Here is a 24,942-nt window from a genome sequence, read left to right as displayed (position 1 = left end):
ACGGACTACGGATTCCCTTTCGGCGGGACCGAGTTCGACCTCCGACACGCACCTCTAAATTTTGGAGCTATGTGCGTTTTAAATTTAAGCAATTCAAATATCACTTGCTTCAACGGTGAAAGACAACATTGTGAGGCAACCTGCATGCCTGAGAATTCTCCAAAATGTGTGAAGTCCACCAATCTGCACTGAGCCAGCGGTGTGGACTAGGGCCTTAACTCTTCTCGTTCTGAGTGGAAACCCGTGCGCGGTAGTGGGCCGGTTGCTATGATGGATATTTACCTCTCCCTCTCCTGTCGAAGTTGGTCCTCTAGCCACATTCTTAGACGGTGGTAGTACAGCTGCTGATCTCTCATGTGCATCACTTTACGGCGTACCTGTTGGCAGACAGCTTAGCTTTAACATAGTACTATGGCCCTCTTAAGAACTCTCAGAGTAACTCAGCGGACGATGGAGAGAGCTTTTTTTGAACTACACGTTAGGTCTTGACAGGACTAAGATGGTAACGGGCGTAACTGTTAGGTATATGAATTTTATAAATTTAAAATGTATATAAAAATTTTCGGAACCGACAGGATTTGAACCTGCGACTCTGGCAATCGCGGCCTGAGCGCTTTCTCCGATTAAACTACGGCTCTCCTACCGAAATTAGTATATGCCCTTTTAATTAAAAATTATAAAACGCAATGTGTCGTCTCATGTTTCAAAACGTGTCTCATTGTAATATGGACCTTTGAAAAAGTAGATCGAAACTGCAACGTTTCCTACTAGATGACGCTACAGTCGCTATAAGACTGATGTGAAAGTCATATACTAATTTCGGCATCGATAGTAGGAGAGCCGTAGCTTAATTGGAGAAAGCGCTCAGGCCGCGATTGCCAGAGAGTCGCAGGTTCAAATCCTGTCGGTTCCGAAATTTTTATATGCATTTTAAATTTATAAAATTGATAACTCCTTCAAGTGTAGGTAAAAACACTAATAAAAATTATAAAAAAAACGGCTGGAGCCTCCCAACAGACAATGCCAGAGAAAATTCCGAAATTATAAAATCACAAATTTCCGCGAGCCTCTGGGACCTCCCACTTAAAACCCCAGTGCCAGCGCCCTGCGGGAGGTCGTCATAATCCTCCACGTGATCAAATCAGAAATGAGGAGATCCGTAGAAGAACCAGAGTTACCGACATAGCTCAGATCAAGCTGAAGATTCATTGGGCGGGGCACATAGCTCGGAGAACCGATGGACGTTGGGGTCTCAACGTGCTGGAATGGCGACCCAGCACCGGTAAACGCAGCGTTGGTCGCGAGGTAAACCAACGAGGTGTACAGGCATCAAGCTAGTCGCTGGGAGCCGCTGGACCCCTCACCGAATAACGATGCGTTGGTCAGCTAGTACTCAAGTTTTTATTGATAATGTTACAATAAAACTTGTAACTAAACTGTTGCATGCCCGTTTGGAGTAGTGCCGAGGGTACAGGCTGCAATTCCGCGCTGAACAGCCAGGCTGATGCTTTGCGTAAAAAATGATCCAGGCTTTCTGTCAGCAGATGAAGCAATCAAAAGGATGTTTTTGCACTAAAACTCCAAGGCCCCAGGGTCTTCACGGCAAACGGAATCAATATGTAACTCTGATGGAGTTCTACCTGTTACATAGAAAATGGATGCCAAAACATGTCAAAGTCAAAGTCAAGTCAAAGTCAAATATTCCTTCATTCAAATAGGCACATAGATGGCACATTTGTACGTGTAAATTAAGACCTAGGAGTGAGTTGATGGCGATAACTAAATTCGTCAATTTAAAACTAAAGATACGAGAGTTCCAAACGCGCCTTGAAGTCGCGTCTAAGAAGAAGCCCACAACAAACTTAGCCGGTTGTGTTTTTTTTTTATCACCATCTCACATTCTCAGCATTTTTATCGTTGACGTAGTCAATACTATGTACTTAGTAGGTACATATGCGGTCCTGGTACTTTTTGTTTGCCACCTGCAAGGTTTGATACTAAAACATATAGGAGTATAGTACCCACCATCATCGTGGGTGGTGGGATGGTGGTTATATAGTATATAGCATAGTTGCGACAGATTAAATTAATAGATGTGCATGTTCAACTTTTCACAAGGTCCTGGGTTCGAATCCCAGGTCGGGCCAAAATGTGTTACAATTTTTTTTTTTAAACTTGATTGAACAACCAAGAGAAAACGGTTTACAAAAGACGGGACTTAATGCTGCAGCATTTTGCTAAGTTATGTGCGTTTTAAGTAATAAATATCACTTGATTAAGCGTTCAAGGAAAACATCAACAAGGGAGAGTTCTCTATAGAACATTATAGAGAACTCTCCCTTGTGGATGGCCGATTATGAAGGCGCGTGAATTCCACCAATCCGGTCTGGATCAGCGTGGTGGACTACGACCTAAACCCTTTTATTTGTGGGAGGAGTTAATGAGTTGATATTTATAAATGTAATTTATAGATTTTTCTTATTAAATAAGTTTTAATTTGTATACCTCTTTGAATCGCTGTAGATGGTATTCGGGGCAAAGCGGGCGGCAAGGCGTATGCGCGGGTGCGGGGGGAGGCGAGCCGGGCGGGGGAGGCGCGGGCGCTCTACCTCCGACTAGCTGCGTACACACCTGCGAACAAAAGTAGTGAGTGGTAGTAGAGCTAGTTTAGTAGTAGGAGTATGTAGTATTAATTATTGTAGTGAGTTTATATAGAAGTTGTAAAATTAAGTTTTGGCGTAGTAGTAAGTTTAGAAGTAGTAGAGCTAGTTTTAAGAGTAGTTTTAGTATTTATAGTGACTAAAGAAATTGTAGTGAGTTTAGTATTAGTAGTAGCAGTTGTTGTAAGTAAAGTATTAGTAGTTAGCACGTTAAGAAGTATTAGTAGTAGTAGATAGTTAAGTAGTAGTAGTTAGTTAAGTAGTAGTAGATAGTTAAGTAGTAGTAGATAGTTAAGTAGTAGTAGTTAGTTAAGTAGTAGGAGTTAGTTAAGTAGTAGGAGTTAGTTAAGTAGTAGGAGTTAGTTAAGTAGTAGGAGTTAGTTAAGTAGTAGGAGTTAGTTAAGTAGTAGTAGTAGTTAGTTAAGTAGTAGTAGTTAGTTAAGTAGTAGTAGTTAGTTAAGTAGTAGGAGTTAGTTAAGTAGTAGTAGTAAGTTAAGTAGTAGTAGTTAGTTAAGTAGTAGGAGTTAGTTAAGTAGTAGGAGTTAGTTAAGTAGTATTAGTTAGTTAAGTAATAGTAGTTAATTAAATAGTAGTAGTTAGTTAAGTAGTAGTAGTTAGTTAAGTAGTAGTAGTTAGTTAAGTAGCATTAGATAGTTAAGTAATAGTCGTTAATTAAGTAGTAGTAGTTAGTTAAGTAGTAGGAGTATTAAGTTTTGTAGTGAGTTTATAGAAGAAGTAAGAGTACATTTTGTCGCCATTGTAGCAACTTGGAACCCCAACGTCCACCCGTTCTCCGAGCTATGTGCCCCGCCCATTGCCACTTCAGCGTCGCGAGTCGTTGAGCTATGTCGGTGACTAGTAGTAGTTAAATAGTAGGAGTTAGTTAAGTAGTAGGAGTTAGTTAAGTAGTAGTAGTTAGTTAAGTAGTAGTAGTAAGTTAAGTAGTAATAGTTAGTTAAGTAGTAGGAGTTAGTTAGGTAGTAGGAGTATTAAGTTTTGTAGTGAGTTTATAGAAGAAGTAAGAGTACATTTTGTCGCCATTGTAGCAACTTGGAACCCCAACGTCCACCCGTTCTCCGAGCTATGTGCCCCGCCCATTGCCACTTCAGCGTCGCGAGTCGTTGAGCTATGTCGGTGACTAGTAGTAGTTAAATAGTAGGAGTTAGTTAAGTAGTAGGAGTTAGTTAAGTAGTAGTAGTTAGTTAAGTAGTAGTAGTAAGTTAAGTAGTAATAGTTAGTTAAGTAGTAGGAGTTAGTTAGGTAGTAGGAGTATTAAGTTTTGTAGTGAGTTTATAGAAGAAGTAAGAGTACATTTTGTCGCCATTGTAGCAACTTAGAACCCCAACGTCCACCCGTTCTCGGAGCTATGTGCCCCGCCCATTGCCACTTCAGCGTCGCGAGTCGTTGAGCTATGTCGGTGACTCCCTCATTTCACGTATATATACTTCCAATATGGCTGTATACGTACCGTTGACAAACGTTTCTGCTTCCGGTACAGTTGCAGTTGCCGCCTGTGAACGTCGGGCAGCCTTCGGTACATCGCCATCAACTTCCGGTCCACCTCCGATAGGCCAACGTGTACGCGTTTCCTGTTAGAAAAACCAATATTGGTTCATTCAAAACTTCCCGAATAATTCACAAATTTTATTAGATTTTAGAGGACTATCCTGTCGCAGCGATGTGCGCTCTGGCTTCAAGTGGCAGGTGCCGGATTCGATTCCAGTTAGGAACGATTTATTAATTTATTTTTTCTGAAGTTTCTCTGGTCTAGTCTTATTCACACAAGCTTATTGTGGGGTCAAGACTAGACGAGAAGCATCGGCTTCGGCCAAGGTTAGTTACCATCCGACAAAGAGATGCCGCTGGGCTATTTAGCAGTGGCGTGCACTTCATACATATACCAAAGCACTGACTACCCTAAAATAAATATATATATGTATATATATATATATATATATATATATAACTCTTACAGCAGGGGTGCTAGCCCTGCTGTAAGAGTTATGGGCGGGAGATAAATATTATATCCCCTGACTAGGGATATAATTAACGTGTCCACCTGCTAAAGTACGGGAATATAGAATAGGAGAAGTTTACACATATATTATTTGGATATTATTTCCACTTGTGTGTTTGTGCTCTGAGAGTTGATAAAGCTGTGGGAGAAGATAAATTTGTACCCTTTCCCCGGGGATATAAGTGTCTCCTGCCCATACTAGCCGTAATGGAGGAGACTTTTTGGCGTTTTATGCAACTTGTCCTGCTGTATGCATATCCTGGTAAGAAACCCGGTGCAAGCCACTGCTATTTAGCGTTCCGGTACGATGGCATGTAGAAACCGATTTGTGGTATAGGTTTAATAAAACTGACATACCCCTATAAGGTTAGCCAACTACCATAACAGCAGGTGAGATGGCAGTCAAAGTGAATGAGCAAAATAAAAAAGCAGCACGCCAACCCGCATTGGAGTAGCGTGGTGGGTTCATGCTCTAAAACCGAGAGGCTTACGCCCAGCAGTGGCTGTAACTCACCTCGCCTCATGGTCTGTCCACTGGTCACAATGCTGGAGAACTTTGTCCATCAGCCGCTCAATAGACGCTATAGACTTCATCAGCTGTCGCACCGTCTTGCATAGTTGTCCACCACCCTCGCCCGAAGACCCTCCGGATTCCACCGCCGCCGCAGCAGCGAGGAGCAGTTCCGATGCCGAGTCCAGTGACGAGGAGGTCGAGAGCCCGAGGGACGCTGTGCCGGAGTTCTCGTCGGAGTCCGAAACTAAAAAAAAATTAACTTATACATCATGACTATGGTTTTTCTTTCCTTTTTTCGAGTAGGCCTGTACAATTCATAAATTACAATTAACGTAAAAATCGCTTCAAAATCTTTTTTGGAGCTACAATGCTACAGATAAATGTACCTGTTATCTCATAACACACCCCTTTTTAATTTTACTCCGAATTGCAGGTTGGGAAACGTAAGCAGGGCGGGCAACACTTGCGATATAAAGATGTGCTAAAGCGGCACATGAAGAGATGTGATATTGACCCGTCACTGTGGGAATTTGAGGCAGCAGATCGGCCGCTATGGAGACACTCCGTAAATAAAAAAAGTATCGGAGTTTGAAGTTAAAAGGCGTGCAGAGCAAGATGCTAGGCGTGAGATAAAGGCCAGACCATCGCCGGCCATATATTACAATATAATTGGTGGAGTACTGATGTGCTTTCAATGTGATCGCACGTTTGAAACAAAGAGTGGTTATGCCAGTCACTTGAGAGCACATCAGGTACGCTCATAATAGCTAGAAGGAGTCGCTGTGGTCGCATACGGCCAGGAGGATATATATAGGGGTAAATATTAAATTACTCACTGTCGTCGAGATCGACGGTGATATTTGAATCGCTGAGGTCTGCTGTGGAATTCGACTTGGTGAGTGACGGATGAACTTCATAATTGTCCGGGGGTCTGGAATTAATAAAACCGTTTTAAGAAGGCGCATTTAAGAAGTTGGTCATAGATCGTTTAAAAATCGTCTTAAAATTAAATTCATATACTAGTATTCCGGGTGATAATCAATTACTGTTACAGACAAAGTTTTATATATTTTGATAAATAATTACAGATCTCCTTCTTATATTTTTTTTTTGTTTGTATTTTTGTAGAAATTGTTGCAACAATAATGTTTTATTAGCTTTTGAATAAGCCCCATTAACAAATATTTCTTGTAATATGTGGTTTACGCAGTTGACGCCGCAGTGAGTAATTATTTGTACTATGTATACCATTGTGTAATGTGATACTGTGTTGTTGTTCGTGAACCCAAATAAATAAATAAAATTATGTAAAAACATTAAAGTGGTCGCCCACGGCAACATTTAAGGCTTTAAAGTATCAATTGACGGATCAGGCAGTTAAGTGGAAAACCATGGGCTATGAAAATTGTTACTGTTGACTTTTGTTAATTTAGACTTTTTTTTTTTTTTTATAATCTGAGTGTCTTTTATATTAATTGTATGTTAATCTCTCAATTTTGTATATGGGACCCAAACCTGAAATAAAATGTTTTTTTTTTTTTTTATAACTTTTATTAATAAACAGAGCAAGGAATACGTGCTGCAACGTGCCGCCCCGTGGCCATCAACTTGGAGCGTAGGTGACAAGCGTCAAGTGCTTGTTATTACACCGGCAACACAGCATAGCAGCCATGCTGCTTAGCGGCAGAAATAATAATAGCGTAGCAGTACTTCCCCGGAAGAGCTCTGTCCCAAAAAGATGGGCTACTACTACAGCATCATTACTTCGGAGCGTTTGACTACAGAATCCAATGGTGTAGTATCGAATCAGCATACTTGTGTTTTAGGCGACATCGGATGGAAGGAGCGGGAGGGGAGATCGGATCCCCCATCTCCCCCTTACGACCACATGTAATTTACTTCTTTTCTTAATTTGAAACAATAAAAAATTGGAGAAAAAGTAAAATAATTTCACAATAAAGTCTTCTATGTCACGATATAAATGAATATACAACATGTAAATGAAACATAAAATAATACTGCCATAGTTTTTACGACAGAAATTCATAGGCTGCAATATCAGGTCGAGTAACTAACGGACACCCCCTTATTTATAAAACTCACTTGGCACCCGTCCCGTCCCCATGCTGCAATTCTCTCCCTGAATGGTCAAGCTTCATGTCTATCGAAGGCTGAAACAATATTAGTCAATTTAACCAACCTGCTTTATGAGTCCAAGGCCGTGGGTTCGATTCCCAAAACTGGATCATGATAGTGTGATGAACATGAACATTTTTCAGTGCCTAGGTGTTTGTTTATCTATACATTATAAGTATTTATGTTATAATATATGTACTCGGTGGAATCTGCCTTCCGAACCGGCGGTAGAGTCATACAAACAGAATGAATTTTAAAAACTATTTAATTTAAATTTTATTAATTTGATTTATAAGTCAGAAATCAAGAATCAATACACACACATATAAGAGTACCCTAAATAACTAGCCACGGCCGAAGTCCGCTACTAGTAAAAAAATATCGTAGCTTTAGTTTTAAGTTGACGATTTTAGTTATCGCCATCAACTCTGTTCTATTTTACATGTAATGAACGCATCAAACGTGTCATATATGTGCCTTTTTGAATAAAGAAATATTTAACTTTGACTTTGAGTTTGACTTTATTACCTTCTCAGCGTCCGCTTTGGTGCCGTTAAACTCGTTCACAGCCTGCATCATACCGAAGAAAGAGATCCTGGAAGCAACACTATCTTTTACTATTGAGGGATCAGTTATCCCGAAGCTCATCTTCCCACATCCACATCCAACAATTTTTTTTAAGTTAAACTTCTTTAGCGGCGTTAGGGAAAAACATGAAAGTTTAATTATACACATGGCTACAGGATGAAGGTAGTTGCGAAACCGAGCGAGAGGGGAATACATCGTCCGCCAGCTCACTTTTTACGATGCGCATGCGCCCTCACAAAAAACCAGCAGCCTGAAGTTAGCTATAAAGTTTGACAGTATACACTTTAAATTGTCGAAGTCTGCGTGCTCATTTCTGTGATTCAATTGTACAAAAATCTCAACCTTTAATGTTCAGTGAAACTTGATGGTCCGATGATGAGATATCTATTATACTGCTATTATAATGCATTATAATAAAACTTTCAATGTATTAAATAACTTTTTTCTATTGTTAGTGTCGTTTTCTTTACAAACGAGAGAATGAGGCGTGAGATAAAATTTTTGAAAAGATTATTATCTTGTTACGCCAAAGAAGTATAACTTCTAAAGCGTGTACATAAGTACACACACGTTTTTTTTTTTTAATAAAGCCTAACCAGGTGAATACAAATACCTGTTCTGGGGGAGGCCACATTGACATGGCAATACATGAATATGTATAAATATATACTCTGTCGAATCAACAGAGTATATATTTATTTTTTATAATTTTATTTTTATCTTCACCTAAGGTAAATTCATACGTAACATTATCTGTACTAACCGCACAATTAACCTATCTAAACAGCTTATATCCTCTGTATGACCCTTGCTCGGTCCCTAAGGCCTTATTCATAAACATGGCGTAACGACGGACCGGACAGCACCTCTCAATTGCCATGGCGTCATAGAACACTGCGTAACTGTTCGCACGTTATGCCACGATTAATTTAGCGCCTTAAAACATATTTAAAGGGTATATAGTGAGTCAACGGGTCAACGAATGGGCGCGGGACTTCCCCTCCGCGACGCACATCCCTACTATATTTGCGCGCCGTCACTCTCAATGAGTATACAAAGTTAGTTTAGTTTACTTTTAATAAAATGGGTAGTCGTAGGAGTAGAGAGCTTTTTGTGACATTGCTCGTCTGGTGAACTACTACCGCCCTGGCAGTCTGAAAGCGTGGGTTCTGGTATAAACACGCACATGAGGCTTAACACACGCCCACGCCTCTGTACATAGTTTGGCATTTCGTATGACGTGTTCCTTGCATGCCCTGCGAAGGTGGACAATCTGCTTGGTCCTATAAGAGGAATAGCTAAAAGCGAAGACATGATGATATACCTCAACAGCTGCTTCCGTTGCTGCGCGCAGAGAGTTCTCGGCGTTAGGCAATCGCAGCGATGCTTGTAGCCAGACCACGCGCTCACTGAAACAGGAAATTAATACAATTGTAATTTTCATCACCATCATATCAACCCAGTTCCCGGTCACATATACTGGTCCGATTTTGTGGCCACCAATTACTTTTCTAAGTTATGTGCGTTTTTTTAGGCAATTAAAATATCACTTGTGTGCGGGACGGTCAGCTGATTTCGTTTAGAGTTAATATTTTGTGTGCCTAATTTTAAGATAACATGTAAATAGTTTTAAGTTTAGTAATAGAATTTAATAGGTAACATTTAATAGGTAATAATAGCATTTTAGAAATAAGCATATTTTAACAATAATTGCCCTTATGCAACTGGAACAAAATAACGCCCTCTGATTGGCCGAGAAATAGAACCAATCAGAGGGCCTGTTTTATTGTGGCAAATTTGATATAAATACCGCACCCGTTTGTACGCCGAGTCAGTTCCAATCAGCAAGCGGTTGCGGTAACAAGAAAAGGAAGAACAACTAATAAAAGAAACAAGAAGAAATCTCTGGAGTTCTCATTTTCCAACCAACCCAGCAACAGTTAATGTACAGAAGCGTTGCTTCAACGGTGACGGAAAACATCGTGAGGAAACCAGCATGCCTGAGAGTTCTAGATAATGTTCTCAAAGTGTGTGGAGTCCCACCAATCCGCATTGGGCCAGCGTGGTGGACCACGGCCTTAAACCCTTCTCCTTGTGCGAGGAGACCCGTGCCCTACAGTGGGGGGTTAATGGGTTAATTTGATGATGATCAAGACTTAACAATTGTAAAGTCAACATCATCTGAAGAGGCTCCAGTTTCGGAGCGATACGTTCGTAGATGGTACATTGCTGAAGATCCGTTTGGTGTGGAGTGTAAAGATATAAATTACACTGTATAGATTCTCCTGCTTTTCGGGCAAGTTAAGTGTTGCAGTAAATTTATAAAGTGGGTAAATAATTAAAATTATAGCTATCAAATAACTATAAATTCATATTTGCCAGATATATTATTAAATAGTTAATAGATAGTAGATTGTACATACACATATTCTTGGAAGTGTTAGAAGTAATATAGGAAGGATACTTTTTATCCTGACATTAAGCTCGGTTCCTTTGGGAGAGGGGATGAGTGTTTGACGATTGTACACCATAACTCCGACATATTATAACCGATTTAAATAATTACTTTTGTACTATAGAGGTTGTTATATGTGTTTAATTCTGCCCAAACTTTGTGTAGATCAGATGAATGTGGTTGGAGATAGAGAACAGAACTCCTCAGCGGACAGCAGCAAACCCCTCATTTAAGGCTTAGCGACACTGAGTGCTTCAAATTTTAGCTTCTTTAAATGATAAACGACTAAGACACCGGGATACCTCCCGGTGCCGTTTATCATAAGCTAAATTTTAATTATAAAAAAAAAGTTTGGAATTTCCCGAGTGACTTGGTAAGTCTTGATGCGTATACTCACGGTCGTGGGGCGCGGTCCTTGCTGCCATGTGTGCTAGTCTCTCGCTGGTGGAGCGTCGCTGGTGGGGCGCGAGGCAGCGAGCGAGGCGCGACCGAACCGCCTCGCCCCAGGCCGCCTCGCTCTCCGTCGGCCCGGACGCGCCGGATCCCGGCACCATCTCCACCTGGAAATTATTTATTATTATTTATTAGAACGTCATTAGAAAGAATACGTGTGTTAACATATGTACACGCGTTAGAGGTTATACTTCTTTGGCCACTTTGGCAAAAAATTTTATCTTTCGCCTTATTCTACATTCGTAGAAAAAACTACACTAACAATAGAAAAAAGGTATTGAATACATTGACAGTTTTATAACGAATTATCTAGTTAAATAAAGTTTATTTAAATGTCACAAAAAATATTTCTACATAAATGAGAGAAATAGATATGAGCCACCCACCAATCAACAATTAACCAATAACTTATATTAAGGATCCCAGCAGGGTGCAGACTTAAACTATTTTGAGGCTAATTGATTAATAATTGCAATATTAAAATTAAACTTATAAACCATTCTCGACCGATTTGAGGCACAAGCTCCCTAGCCTCGGATGATGGTTTTCAATTCGGTTACACGTTGTGTAAAAAAACCGGCCTACCTGTTAGGGATTATGGTAGTCATAACCCTAATCGTTTTTTTTTTTTTCTTTTATTAACGATAGGCCAGCGTTTGACGACAATCATGCCCGTTAGAAAGCAATGATGAGGTCTAGGTTACTACGTGACATCGCACCGGAACACTAAATCGCTTAGCGGCACGTCTTTGTCGGTAGGGTGGTAACTAGCCACGGCCATAGCCTCCCACCAGACGAGACCAGAAGAAACTCAGAATCGATTTCAGACCCCGGGGTGCTACTTAAATTCATAGCGCTCACCGTTGCGCCACAAAGGTCGTCAAAAAAATAAACCTTAAAAAAATTACTGTGTTTTTGTTATTCAAACTTACCTTAAACGTTATGCTAGATGCAGTCTTGAAGTTCTCGATTAACTTACAAAACCTTTCCATAGCGTACCTGCAAGATTTAATTAAATTTATAGTATCACCATCCCATTACTGGCCCCCAACAAAGCACCGGTCTCCTCCCACAATGAGAAGGGGTTAAGGCCGTGGTCCACCACGCTGGCCCAGTGCGGATTGGTGGACTCCACACACCTTTGAGAGCATTAGTAAGAGCTCAATTTATATACATTTTTATAATGCACATAAAAATTATGGAACCGACAGAATTTGAACCTGCGTCTCTCTGAGCGCTTTGACCACTAAGCTACGGCTCGCATACCGTTGATGCCTAAATTAATATATGCATTTATATTATGGAGGGTAGAGGTAAGGAGGATCATCTGTGTATATGAAAAAGTGTCGTCAAAATGTATTAAATTAGGATGGCGCCACATTTGCATCAAGGTAACTCTTAAAAGAAGCGCCAAATATAAATATTGTTAGAGTAGGCTTGAAAAATAAACAAATAAGTAAGGTTATATTTACCACAATATTTTGTTCAACGTAAGTTGTTGAAATTCTCAATAATTAACTACTTTAGTCGATAATGACATTAAATTTTTAACATTTTTAACTCGGCATACTTCAATTCATCTACGATTGCTACATTCATACCATACCCTGTGCATCCACCAGCGCCATTGTGGAGGATTTTTGAACTGTTATTTAGCGCATACACTGGACACTTTTTCAACTTTTCTCCTATATAAGATGACTCTCCTTACCTCTACCCTCCATAATTTATATCAGTCTTATAGCGCGACTGTAGCGCCATCTAGTAGGGAAAATTGTAGTTTCGATCTACTATCTTCTCTGTTATCTGTTTCGACCTATGTAAAGGTCCATATTACACCAAGACACTTTTGGAAACAAGAGATGACAAATTGCTATTTTTTTATAATTTTAAAAGTAAAAACTATCATAAAAAAATATGAAATTAAAAAAGAACAGACAGAAATATTTCTAAATGATTTTTAAAGACTTCCCTGGCGCATTCGTGAGCGCTGTAGTTTCATGTGTCACGTCCCAATATAAAGGTGGCGCGATCCAATTGTTAGGGGTAGATTACAATTGCCGAATTTTTTCTTTAGGTCTGGTGCGTGGCTTCGGACGTGGTTAATACCACCCTACCGACCAAGAGGTGTAGTCAAACGATTTAGCGTTCCGGTACGATGTCGCGTAGACACCGATTTAGGGTATTGGTTTAATAAAATAAATATATTACTACCATAAACACATCGCCATCTAGCCCCAAAGTAAGCGTAGCTTGTGTTATGGGTACTTAGATGACTGATGAATATTTTTTTGATGAATAACATACATAAATACTTATTATATACAGATAAACACCCTGACACTGAAAAACTTTCATGCTCATCACACAAACATTTTCCAGTTGTGGGAATCGAACCCACGGCCTTGGACTCAGAAAGCAGGATCGCTACAAACTGCGCCAATCGGCCGTCAAATGTACCTTGGGGGTACATTTGACCCCTAACAGGTTAGCCCGTTACCAACTTAGACTGCATCACCATTTTTCACCAGGTGAGAATTAATTCTAGGGCTAACTTGTAGTGGAATGAAAAAAAAAAAAAAATCCACGACTCACATTTTGTCGAATGGCCGCTCGTATGCGCGACAGAGACAGATGCTATTGACGATCTCGTTTGCCGTCTCGTTTTCACGCGACAACCTGATAAGATGCTCGTGGATTATTGACGCGCCTGAAACAATACAATTGAACTGTAATATTAATATTTGTCTGTTTGAGCGGGCTTATCTCAGCAACTACCAGTGGGATATGAAAATCTATACATAACCCAATTTTTAAAAGAAGGTTTAGGCTATTTAAGAAGACCACCAATGTAAAGGTGTGCAAACAATGTCAAGGCGAGCGATGCGACGCGGTCGGTCGGGGTTTTTAATGGAGACAAACTGATGAAGTATGTATGTGGAAAATATTTTTTACTCTCCACAGCTATAACAATAACTGAATATCTGAGATGGTGTTTATACCATAAGCGACTATGTTCTAAACTACTCCTCCGCTCCTACCAAATGCGCTATCACCGCTTCTTAAAATGAATAAATGAACGAATATATTTCTTTCATTATTTTTTTTGAGTTTATAGATTTCTAACCGTTTTTCTTAACATTCTTTAAATACACGTTCCCGTTAAACTATATTCAAGAAATTTTGTTTAACCACGAAAATCTTAACTTAGAATCATTGTTAATTGCAGGCTGTATACTGACCATCATCACAGACTTTGAGCCGTTGTAAACTTGGTATATCCCAGTCGTTCGGCTGACTATGCATCCGTGGCACTAAGCGGAGAGCTTTCACTATTTTCGCGCCAATTGAAGCAGTGTTGCCACCTGTGAAAATTAAATAACATTTAATTAGAATAAAGCGGTGGTAGCCCAGTGGGCAGCACTTCAACTTCTATTTCGGGGGTTTTCCAAGTTATGTGTGTTTCAAGCAAAAAAAATATCACTTGATCCAAACTTGGTGAAAGAAAACGTCGTGAGGAAACCTGCATGATTGAGGGTGTAGGGCTTAAACTCTTCTCACTGTGGGATAAGACCCGTTAAATTAAAATTCATCCATACTAATATTATAAATGTGAATGTAAGTTTGTTTGTTACGCTTTCACGCAAAAACTACTAAACCGATCCTCATGAAACTTTGTACACATATTTCTGAAGGTATTGGAATTAATATAGGATGCTTTTTATCCCGAAATTAAGCTTAGTTCTTTTGGGAGAGGGGTAGAAGGTGTTTGACGATTTTACATCATAACGCCGTCAAATGATAACCGATTTAAATAATTACTTTTGTACTATAGAGGTTATTGTATTTAATTTTTCCCAAACTTTGTGTAGATCTGATGAATGTGGTCGGAGATTGAGCACATAACTCCTCAGCGGACAGCAGCAAACCCCTCATATAAGACTTAGCGATACTGAATACTTTAATTTTTTTAGAACTACAACTAAATTGAATGCCACATCAAAAACAAAATCAAACGCAGACGAAGTCGCGGACAACAGCTAGTGCATTCATAAATGAATATCCACTACAGGGTCTCGGTTGAATCTGCCTTCAGAACCGGTGGTAGAGTCACTACAAACAGACTGACTTGACGTTTCAAAAGTTTTTATCAACTACGCCTACTTAAAATAAATGAATCTAGAATTTTAAATTTATTTTTTCTTAACCGTCTTACCTTGTCTTTGCGATAAAATAAATAAAAACGATCACAATAAAAAAAAAAATTTCTTTATGCAAGTGTGCATTTCTATATCTCATTACAATTTGAAAAGTTAAAAGTTAGTCATCATACCTATTGTCTGTGGTTGACCAACAACATGAATATTTTTTTTTTAAATTTGAATTTGGATTCAAGCTTTGTTAACTTAATCAGTTGATTAAATTAATAAAGTTTGACATGACATGACCTATGGCTCTGAAACATGGTCGTTAACTATGGGCCTCATAAGAAGGCTTAGAGTCACTCAGCGGGCGATGGAGAGAGCTATGCTCGGAGTATCTCTACGCGATCGAATCAGAAATGTGGAGATTCGTAGAAGAACCAAAGTTACCGACATAGCTCAACGAGTCGCGAAGCTTAAGTGGCAATGGGCCGGGCACATAGTTCGGAGAAAGCATGGACGTTGGGGGTCCCAAGGTGCTGGAATGGCAGCCCCGTACTGGTAAGCGCAGCGTTGGTCGACCCCCAACGAGGTGGACAGACGACATTAAGCGCGTCGCAGGTAGCCGTTGGATCCAAGCGGCTCAGAATCGTGGAACTTGGAACTCCCTACTAAAGACCTATGTCCAGCAGTGGACGTCTATCGGTTGATGTGATGATGACATGACATTTCGACTGGCACAGTGGGCATAGGCGCTGCTATCTGAGTCCAAGGCCGTGGGTTCGATTCTCACAACTGGTAAAATGTTTGTGTGATAAACATGAATGTGGTTCAGTGTCTGGGTGTTTATCGTTATAATATAAGTATTTATGTATATCCCTTCTAATATTATAAATGTGAATGTAAGTTTGTTTGTTACGCTTTCACGAAAAAACTTCTGAACCGATCCTCATGAAACTTTGTACACATATTCTAGGAAGTGATAGAAGTAATATAGGATACTTTTTATCCCGACATTAAGCTCGGTTCCTTTGAGAGAGGGGATGAAAGTGTTTGACGATTTTACACCATAACTCCGACAAATTATAACCAATTTAAATAGTTATTTTTGTACTATAGAGGTTATAATATGTGTTTAATTTTGCCCAAATTTTGTGTAGATCTGATAAATGTGGTTGGAGATAGAGCAAAGAACTCCTCAGCGGACAGCAGCAAACCCCTCATTTAAGGCTTAGCGATACTGAATACTTAAAATTTTTTTTGAACTTAAATTAAATTGAATGCCACATCAAAAAAATCAAAATCAAACGCAGACGAAGTCGCGGGCAACAGCTAGTTATTCATAAAAATATTCATCAGTCATCTTAGTACCCATAACACAAGCGATGTGTGTGTTGTCGTAGTATGTTTTTGTATTATTTTTATGTTTCAGTTACCGTGGGCGAGGTCTACGATGATGGCGGCGAGGAACCTGTGAAGCGCTGACGTGTTGTTGGCGAGTGACAGGCAAAGACGGCAGTGGCACCCGAAGCGAGCGCGGTACGACCACTCGGACTTGACCATTTCCGCACTCCTGCAAAAAAACAAATAGTCATATAACATAGATAACATTAAATATTGAATTAAATTTCATTGTTTTTAATTAAATTTGATTTTATTTAATTTAATTAAATTGTTTAATAATGACCACTTTCTATACTCAATCTATACCTATTCTATACATGGATTACTTAGAAAATAATCATGTACAAAAATATTTAAATTGCATTGAATTTCATCATTTAATTTAAATGTTCACTAATGTCCATTTTCTATATTCAATCTATCCGTAATCTTTACATGGATAACTTAGAAAAGAGTCATGTAAAAGATTACTTTAAATACCATTAAAATTCATCATTTCATTTAATTTAATTGATAAATGTCCATTTTTTATATTAAATCTATCTGTAATCTATACATGGATTACTGAGAAAAAGAGTCATGTAAAAGATTACTTTAAATACCATTAAAATTCATCATTTCATTTAATTTAATTGATAAATAATGTCCATTTTTTATATTAAATCTATCTGTAATCTATACATGGATTACTGAGAAAAAGAGTCATGTAAAAGATTACTTTAAATTGCAATTTATTCGTTTTATTATATATTATTTTCTTAATTTAATATGATTGTGTTTATTTAAATTTAACTGTTTCCTAATTTCTATTTTCTATGTTTAATCTATCCGTAATCTATACATGGATTACTTAGACAAGAATCATGTAAAAGATCGCTTTAAATTGCATTAAATTTCATTATGTTTAATTTAATTTGTATGTATTTAATTTAATTTCTTTGTATTTAATTCAATTGTTTACTAATATCCATTTCCTATATTCAATCTATCAGTGATATATAGTAATCTATATGTGGATTACTTAGAAAAGAATCACGTAACAGTTATTATTATGTTTAATTTAATTTGATTGTATTTTATTTAATTTGATTGTGTACTAATTTCCATTTTCTATATTCAATCTTTCTTTTTTTTTGTACCGCTACAAGTTAGCCCTAGTGATTATAATCTCACCTGGTCTGAAGTCTAAGATGGTAGCGGGCTAACCTGTTACGGATATGACAGTTTTTTTAATCACATACCCCTAATGGCTTCGCTGGCAGTGTAAGCAACTCACATGTTGGTTCCGATTAGAGTGTACATGAGTGCACTGATCTCGCACCAGGAATGGTACACCCCAAGGAGCCACTCCTCCACCGGCTTAAACGGCGCTTCCGCGTCCCCACCAGGGTGCTCTGCTGTTAGGATAATATAAAGTAATTACAATACAGTAGTAATTACAGCACAATGCTGTGCTGGCACATTTCTTCTAGATTGTGCCACACATAACATACGTGGTGTCGTTAATATTGTAACAATCTATATATATAAAAGAAAGTTGTGTTAGTTACACCATTTATAACTCAAGAACGGCTGGACCATTTTTTTTGATATTTGACTTTTGGATTCCTCTTAGACCGGAAAAGGATAATCAGTATTAATATATAACATTCATAAAAAAAAAAATATCAGCGGTACGAAGTATGCCGGGACAGCTAGTTTAAATAAAAGAAAGAAAGGAAAGTAAATATTTCTTTAATATTATGAAAACTAAACTTGGTTTGCTATACTCCTCGAAATGCAGGAGAATCTGTATGGTGTAATTTATAATTTCTTCAATCCTTATACTCCACACCAAACAAATGTACCCTCTGCGCACGTTTCGCTCCGAAACCGGAGCATCCTCAGGAGATGTTGACTTTACAATGAATAATTGTTAAATGAATAGTTGTTGTTACTTAACTGCTTTTCGCGGAGTATAGCAAATTAAGTTTAATTTTCATAAAATATCATGGATTTCCGCAAAGTAACGCCTGCTTTTATCCAATAATATTTTTCTTTAATTTTTCCTCACTTGTCTTGTAATGTAAACAATCGTTTTGTTTCTTGTAATGTAGTTTTAGTTTCCAAATTCTAATGAAAAGGATAAAAATACATAAGAAAAAATCTTTTCGATTTTACTGTGTCTGATTTAATTTAATTTTGGTTTTTAAAACACACTTTATACTGAAGATTAATGAAAAGAGTCGTTACATTGTAAGAGAAGTGAGAAAGAATGAATAGTTCAAAAAATCTAAAAAAACACGCTTGGTATAAAAAACCAAACTAATTCCTACCTTTTAGCTTAGTTTATTTATGCAAGTTTTTCTAATACTATTTAATTTTTATTAGAGCAAAATTAATCGGTAACCCATTCACTGCCAATTTTGTTAAATATTAGAGAAATTGGCTCGAGATAATGCTTGGAAATTAAAATAAACATCATTCCTGCCTTATTGATAAGGCAAAAATTAGGTAAAAACTATATAAATTTACAAAAATCTTACATTGCAATTTAAATAAATGAATTAATAGTTCAAAAAAATCTAAAAAAACACGCTTGCTATAAAAAAACAAACTAATTTGTGTTTCTTAAGCTACTATTTTTATTATAGCTAACTTAATCGGTTAACTATTCACCGCCAATTTTGTTAATATTAGAGAAATTGGCTCGAGATAATGCTTGGAAATTAAAATAAACATAATTCCTGCCTTATCGACTATAGATGAAAACTATATAAATTAACAAAAATCGTATTTTGCAAATTGAAAATGGAATAATCTTATCAAAACATTGAATTGTCATCGGTTCTCGATATATATACAAAGTTTGGTCGAAATCTGACCGTTTGAAGAGTGTCACAATCAAGTCTAAAGGAGTCGGTTACAAACATACATACAGGTGAAGCTAATATAAAGCGTGTAATAATTATTTAATCTTATCAAATTTGTGTATTGTCATCGGTCCTCGATATATCTACATAGTTTGACCGTTTGAAGAGGGTCAAAATCAAATCCGGACGGCAACTGGCGCAGTGGGCAGCGACCCTGCTTTCTGAGTCCAAGGCCGTGGGTTCGATTCCCACAACTGGAAAATGTTTGTGTGATGAGCAATAAGTGTTTTTCAGTGTCTGGGTGTTTATATGTATTTTCTAAGTATTTATGTATATATAATTCATAAAAATATTCATCAGTCATCTTAGTACCCATAACACAAGCTACGCTTACTTTGGGGCTAGGTGGCGATGTGTGTATTGTCGTAGTATATTTATTTTATTTTAAATCCAAAGGTGTCAGTTACACATACATACTCGTAACTGAAATGAAATATTTATTTTGCAAAATATGGGTTAATTATTGGTGTTTTGGATATAATGTTGATAGAGTATACGCTTTTATAATATGATTCCTAAGGTGATTTTGGACCTGCCAATGTATAAGTTTAAGGAATCTGTTAAAACACATTTATTACAGCGAGGTTACTAAACAATTGATGAATTTCTTAATGACAAGGTTGCTTGGAAGCATCCGGCTCCGCTTTCAGCTCTAACAAGATAGACAAATGAATGTTAAAATGTAAATTGTTGATGTTGGAAAAGAGCAACTGCTGAGTTTCTTGCCGGCTTCTTCTCGGTAGAATCTGCCTTCCGAACCGGTGGTAGAGTCAATACAAATAGACAGACTTGACGTTTCAAAAGTGCTTATATTAGGCCTACTTGAAATAAATGAATTTGGAATTTTGAATTTTTTGAATTTTGAATAAAGTTCCAACATATTCTGTTAATACATCAACATGTTAAAGTCATATTAATAATAATCTTATTTGTTATCAATTATATAAAATAATGTTCTGAGATTTATAGTGTCATATATTAGCAATGGCGTGCACAGGTTTTCTGACCAGGGTATGCATAAAGAAGGAAAATGGCATAAAATAAATCCTCCTTTATGAGTGATACAAAATTTTAGGGTATGCAGTGCTTTTCTGCTTATAAGAAGTGCACGCCACTGTATATTAGATCATTGCATTTGTTATTTAATCTCAATTCTATGTTTTAATGTCAAATAAATACAATTAAAATTAAATTAATTAACATATCAGAAAATTGAGGTCACGTATGTTTTTAACAGACTCCTAAGCGCTTCCTAGCTTTAGTATAAATGTATACTCACCGCATACGTAGTGTAATAGCGCGGCTTCGTCTTCGGGTGTTAGTATTGGATCCTCATACTCGTACATTTCGTTGCTGAGCCTGCACAAACACAAAACTACTACATCATATCAACCCACTAAAGGGCACGGATCTTATGTCACAATTTTTTTTTTTTTTTTAGTGTAAATATCGGGGAAACGAGCATGTGGGTCACCTGGTGTTAAGTTATCACCAACCCGTTACCAGCCCACTACAGGGCACGGATCTGCTGTCACCATTTTTAGTGTAAATATCGGGGAATATTCCACAAGTTGAATTTTGGTATGTAGATACACATAGGCTGCCTTTTATCGCGTAAAAACATACGGTTCCCGCAGGATTCATGAAAACCCAAAAAAGTACGTACGAAGCCGCGCGCGATAGCAAGTATATTACATGTCAGAGAAAAGCAACCTATTAATTAATTTTTGCATTGTTATGCTAAAGTAAAAGTAGAATGTATAAGCTGAAGAAAAACTCACACGTCAGAAGTGGGATCCAAACCGGCGATCACAACTTCGTCTTCCAGCGGTAGCTCGTCCCTCACGCTATCTTCAGCAGACGCCAACAGCTGAGGGGGGGTTATCTTTAATTATATAGGTACGTGTGGTAGGCAGTGCCTCATTGCCTGCATGAAATGAAAAACTTTAATTATACGTGAACCAACCGAGAAAACACTAACACCCGTATTCACAAACATCCCTCCCTTATGTATATAGGAGCAATGCTATGATAAGTACAGCATTTCTTGATTTTAAGGCTGTAACATAAACTTTACTTTATATCCGGCCGACCTAGTTGAAATAAATAAATTTCCAATATATGTATTTAATTTATGAAAAACAAAAACTCATACCTGCAAAATATCCTCATGCCTGATGAGGAAGTGTTCGGGGTCCGGGACAGTGGGATCAGCACTCAGCAACGGCAGCAAAAACTGGCCCATTGGAGGTGCTTCCACTTGCTGCAAACATGAAGCGTACTTTACACGATGCCAGTGAGACTAAAAATAAATTCCACCCTCATCGTCTGTATGCCTGGTATTATTCTACTATTAGAAATACCAGATCATTTCTACCGCGCATTTGCAAATTGTGGAACAATCTCCCATCTGATGTGTTCCCTCCAAAATACAATCTGGAGTTATTCAAGGGGCGGATAAACAAATTCCTTGAAAGCCGGCAACGCATCGGTGGCTCCTCTGGTGTTGCAGATGTTTATGGGCGGCGGTGATCACTTAACATCAGGTGACCCACTTGCTCGTTTGCCCGCTATTAATATAAAAAAAAAGACAGGCAGCTTTTACTGGCTTGGTATAAAAAAAAAATTATTTACTTATTAAATATCAGTGGCTTTAACGGTGAAGGAAAACATCGAGAGGGAACATGTTTTTTAAAATTTCTTTATTCATGTAGGCTTATCACAGGCACTTATGAAGCGTTCATGCATATATGTTCACATAATTGTAAGGGAATGGTGATAAATTCGTTCGCCAACTTAAACCTAAAGCTACGAGGGTTCCAAACGCGCCCTGGTCTAGCCGGGTCTAAATGAATGCATGCATGCCTGGGTTCGGAATGATATTCTCTAAGTCCGCCAATCCCCACTTGGCCAGCGTGGTGGACTTCAGGCTGTACCCTTCTCATTCTGGGAAGGAGACCCATGCCATGCAGTGGGCCTTGATGATTCGTGACCGCAGCCCCGGACACGTGTAGACGCGTCGCACCAGTCAATGACGCGTATCCGTTGACCCGTAGGTACATTTCGTGAATTCATTTTCCGTGAATGTCACACAAGTACACAAGCGCACACCACAAAGCACAACAAAGTCCAGTAATTACTGGCCTCGTTTAAACAAGGGCCTGGCCAGCTGTGCCTTGTTTGTTAAACTAACACCAGCCCACTGGCTATATTTTTTGGGTAGTTCTTGGATGGCAGATTTTTTTTTTTTAGATTTACTCAAAATTTATTGTCATATTTTGGCCAATTTACACAATATATATGAAAAAAAAACCGTTATTTCTATATATTTATATGAATAAATATAGAAATTCAGATTAACTCAAAATGACAATAAGTGTCATATTTTGGCCAATTTACACAATATATTTAGAGATAATAAGCCTGTGTTATTTTGATACATAACCTATTTTACCAACTGTGAAGTTAAATCAAAATCCATTCAGTATATAACTTTCTTACAAACTAACTTTTATACAAACTTTTAGTAAGATTGATGGATCGATTGACATTGATAAATGGATTGATAGTGCGATGTAATAAACTTACCGATCCTTTATGTTGGTAAGGTGGGCAGTCAATTTCTAAACCGCTGACATCCTTGGCAGATGAACTGTCTGTACTGCCTGCTGCAATGAAATAACCATTTTAATTCTTAATCTTTCTTTTTTGTAGTCTACTACAAGTTGACAACCGATTGGCGCTGTTTGCAGCGACCCTGCTTTTGAGTCCAAAGTCGTGATGAACAGGAATGTTTTTCAGTGTCTGGGTGTTTATCTGTATATTATAAGTATTTATGTGTATTATATTCATAAAAAAAATTATTCATTAGTCATCTTAGTACCCAAACCACAAGCTACTCTTACTTTGGGGCTAGATGGCGATGTGTGTATTGTCTTAGTATATTTTTTTATTCATTTAAGGTAGCCCTTGACTGCAATCTGACCTACTTGTAAGTGACAATGCAATCTAAGATTTTAACGGACCAAACTGTGTATAGCAGTTATATTAAGCCCCAAATCGGTGTCTACGCGACATCGCACCGGTACGCTAAATCGCTTAGCGCACGTCTTTGTAGTTTGCTGGTAGGGATATATTTTGCAGTATAGCGCATGAAAGTTTACAGTGATAACTCATCCAGAAATTGTACATGGACGCAGTGGCGTGCACTGTGTTTCTTTCCAGGGTATGCATACGGCAGCAAAATTGCATATAATGGCAAAAATCCTCCTCCTAGGCGAGCTATATGTAAATTATAGGGTAAGCAGTGCTTTTCTGCATGTATGAAGTGCACGCCACTGCATAGACGTAGTCTTGATGGACAGTTTTTATTATAACAAAATTGATGACTTTTTGACTGGCGGTATTCTTTTGGCTGTCAAAAATATTCAAAAGCCTTTGCTAACGCATCGCAAGCGACTTAACTTGAACGATTGATATACTAGGGTACAATCAATTGAGTCTATCACATTCCACTGATGGGCCTCTCCCAGTGGGAGGGTTAGCCCATAATCACCACGCTAGTCATGGCAGTAGTAGCATAGATGCTGCTATACATTCTCCATTATATTCCTTTAGTCGCCTCAAGAGAAGGAGTGGTAACAAATGTACCCTCTTACTTATCTTAAGACTGTTGTAAATAACAGGTGTATTATAAGAACTAACAGTTGTCATCGAGCTCTGTCCACTGGTCATCGGAATCGGAATCGGCGCCGACGTCCGACGCGTCTGACGCAACTTCGACGCGACGAACGCGTAGCGACGCCGCGCGACGTGCCACTGCGCTGCGACGGCGCGACATCTGTAAATAAATTGCTTTAACATTAAGTCGGCCTTTTGTAAACCTTTTTTTTTTTTGTGTATGCAATAAACAATATAACTAAAAACAAATAAATAGTTTTGTTTAACAATTTAGCAAAGCTGGCACTATGTTAAATAGCCGGGTAGAAAATGGTTCTATGGAACATTGAGGTGTGGAAATTGGAATTTAATCATTCATTCATAGATATAGTAGGGATTTCAGCCTCGATTTTTGGAAGGGCCCAGTTTGATCCCAGCGCGGCACCTCAAATTTTTTGGACTTATACATACTTAGACTAAAGCTACCTCACTCATACACAAGGATCACTCTGAGAACTATAATTAGTAGTACTTCCTTTCTCTTGCCCATAAAAACATTGCCTGGGTATGCAATATAGACATTTACTTCCAAACCATGATTACCCATGAACTCCAAAAAACTATAACAGAAGCAGTACCTCCTTGCCCTTGGCGATGGGACGCCGTCTGGGGGCGCGCTGCGGCCGTGGTGGTCGCCGTGACCGGCCCCCCCTTCCTCCAGACCATGACGATGAGGACGACCCACTGCCAGAGGCACGGTGGCCAATCTGCGAGGAGAACTTTTATAAATTAATCTTTTTGCACTACTTCAAACTCTTAAGTTAATGTTGTTTTAGGTTATTTTTAAGTGTTAATTCAATCGTATCAGCTTAATTATGATGTGGATACCATAACGAACAGATTTAGTTTTAAGTTTACAAACATAGTTACAGCCATCATCTCACTACTATATGACCTTTTTTCGGAGAAGAATTGTGAGGATAAACTTTAAGTTAACATCAT

The 24,942-nt window shown here is 38.3% G+C and overlaps 1 protein-coding gene across 1 annotated transcript in view; it reads right to left on the bottom strand.

Annotated features, from left to right (window-relative positions):
- LOC120635601 overlaps positions 1-22,941 on the bottom strand; it is a 60,403-nt gene extending 37,462 nt beyond the window's left edge. The window contains exons 1-18 of the mRNA XM_039906616.1: positions 22,870-22,941; positions 21,437-21,544; positions 21,063-21,151; positions 20,561-20,640; positions 17,646-17,766; positions 16,402-16,538; positions 14,066-14,188; positions 13,419-13,533; positions 11,756-11,822; positions 10,768-10,930; positions 9,240-9,324; positions 7,856-7,934; positions 7,295-7,362; positions 6,028-6,122; positions 5,192-5,435; positions 4,129-4,249; positions 2,506-2,631; positions 283-377 (exon numbers count right to left, since the gene is read on the bottom strand). Of these exons, the coding sequence (XP_039762550.1) occupies positions 283-377; positions 2,506-2,631; positions 4,129-4,249; positions 5,192-5,435; positions 6,028-6,122; positions 7,295-7,362; positions 7,856-7,934; positions 9,240-9,324; positions 10,768-10,930; positions 11,756-11,822; positions 13,419-13,533; positions 14,066-14,188; positions 16,402-16,538; positions 17,646-17,766; positions 20,561-20,640; positions 21,063-21,151; positions 21,437-21,526 (1,898 nt within the window). The 5' untranslated portion in view covers positions 21,527-21,544; positions 22,870-22,941. The remainder of the gene's footprint in view (positions 1-282; positions 378-2,505; positions 2,632-4,128; positions 4,250-5,191; positions 5,436-6,027; positions 6,123-7,294; positions 7,363-7,855; positions 7,935-9,239; positions 9,325-10,767; positions 10,931-11,755; positions 11,823-13,418; positions 13,534-14,065; positions 14,189-16,401; positions 16,539-17,645; positions 17,767-20,560; positions 20,641-21,062; positions 21,152-21,436; positions 21,545-22,869) is intronic.
- Positions 22,942-24,942: the final 2,001 nt, after the last annotated feature.

The sequence above is a fragment of the Pararge aegeria genome, chromosome 27 (assembly GCF_905163445.1).
Source record: "Pararge aegeria chromosome 27, ilParAegt1.1, whole genome shotgun sequence".
Lineage (NCBI taxonomy): Eukaryota > Metazoa > Arthropoda > Insecta > Lepidoptera > Nymphalidae > Pararge > Pararge aegeria.
Note: the sequence above shows the minus strand (reverse complement) of the source record. Positions and strands in the feature narration are given on the sequence as shown.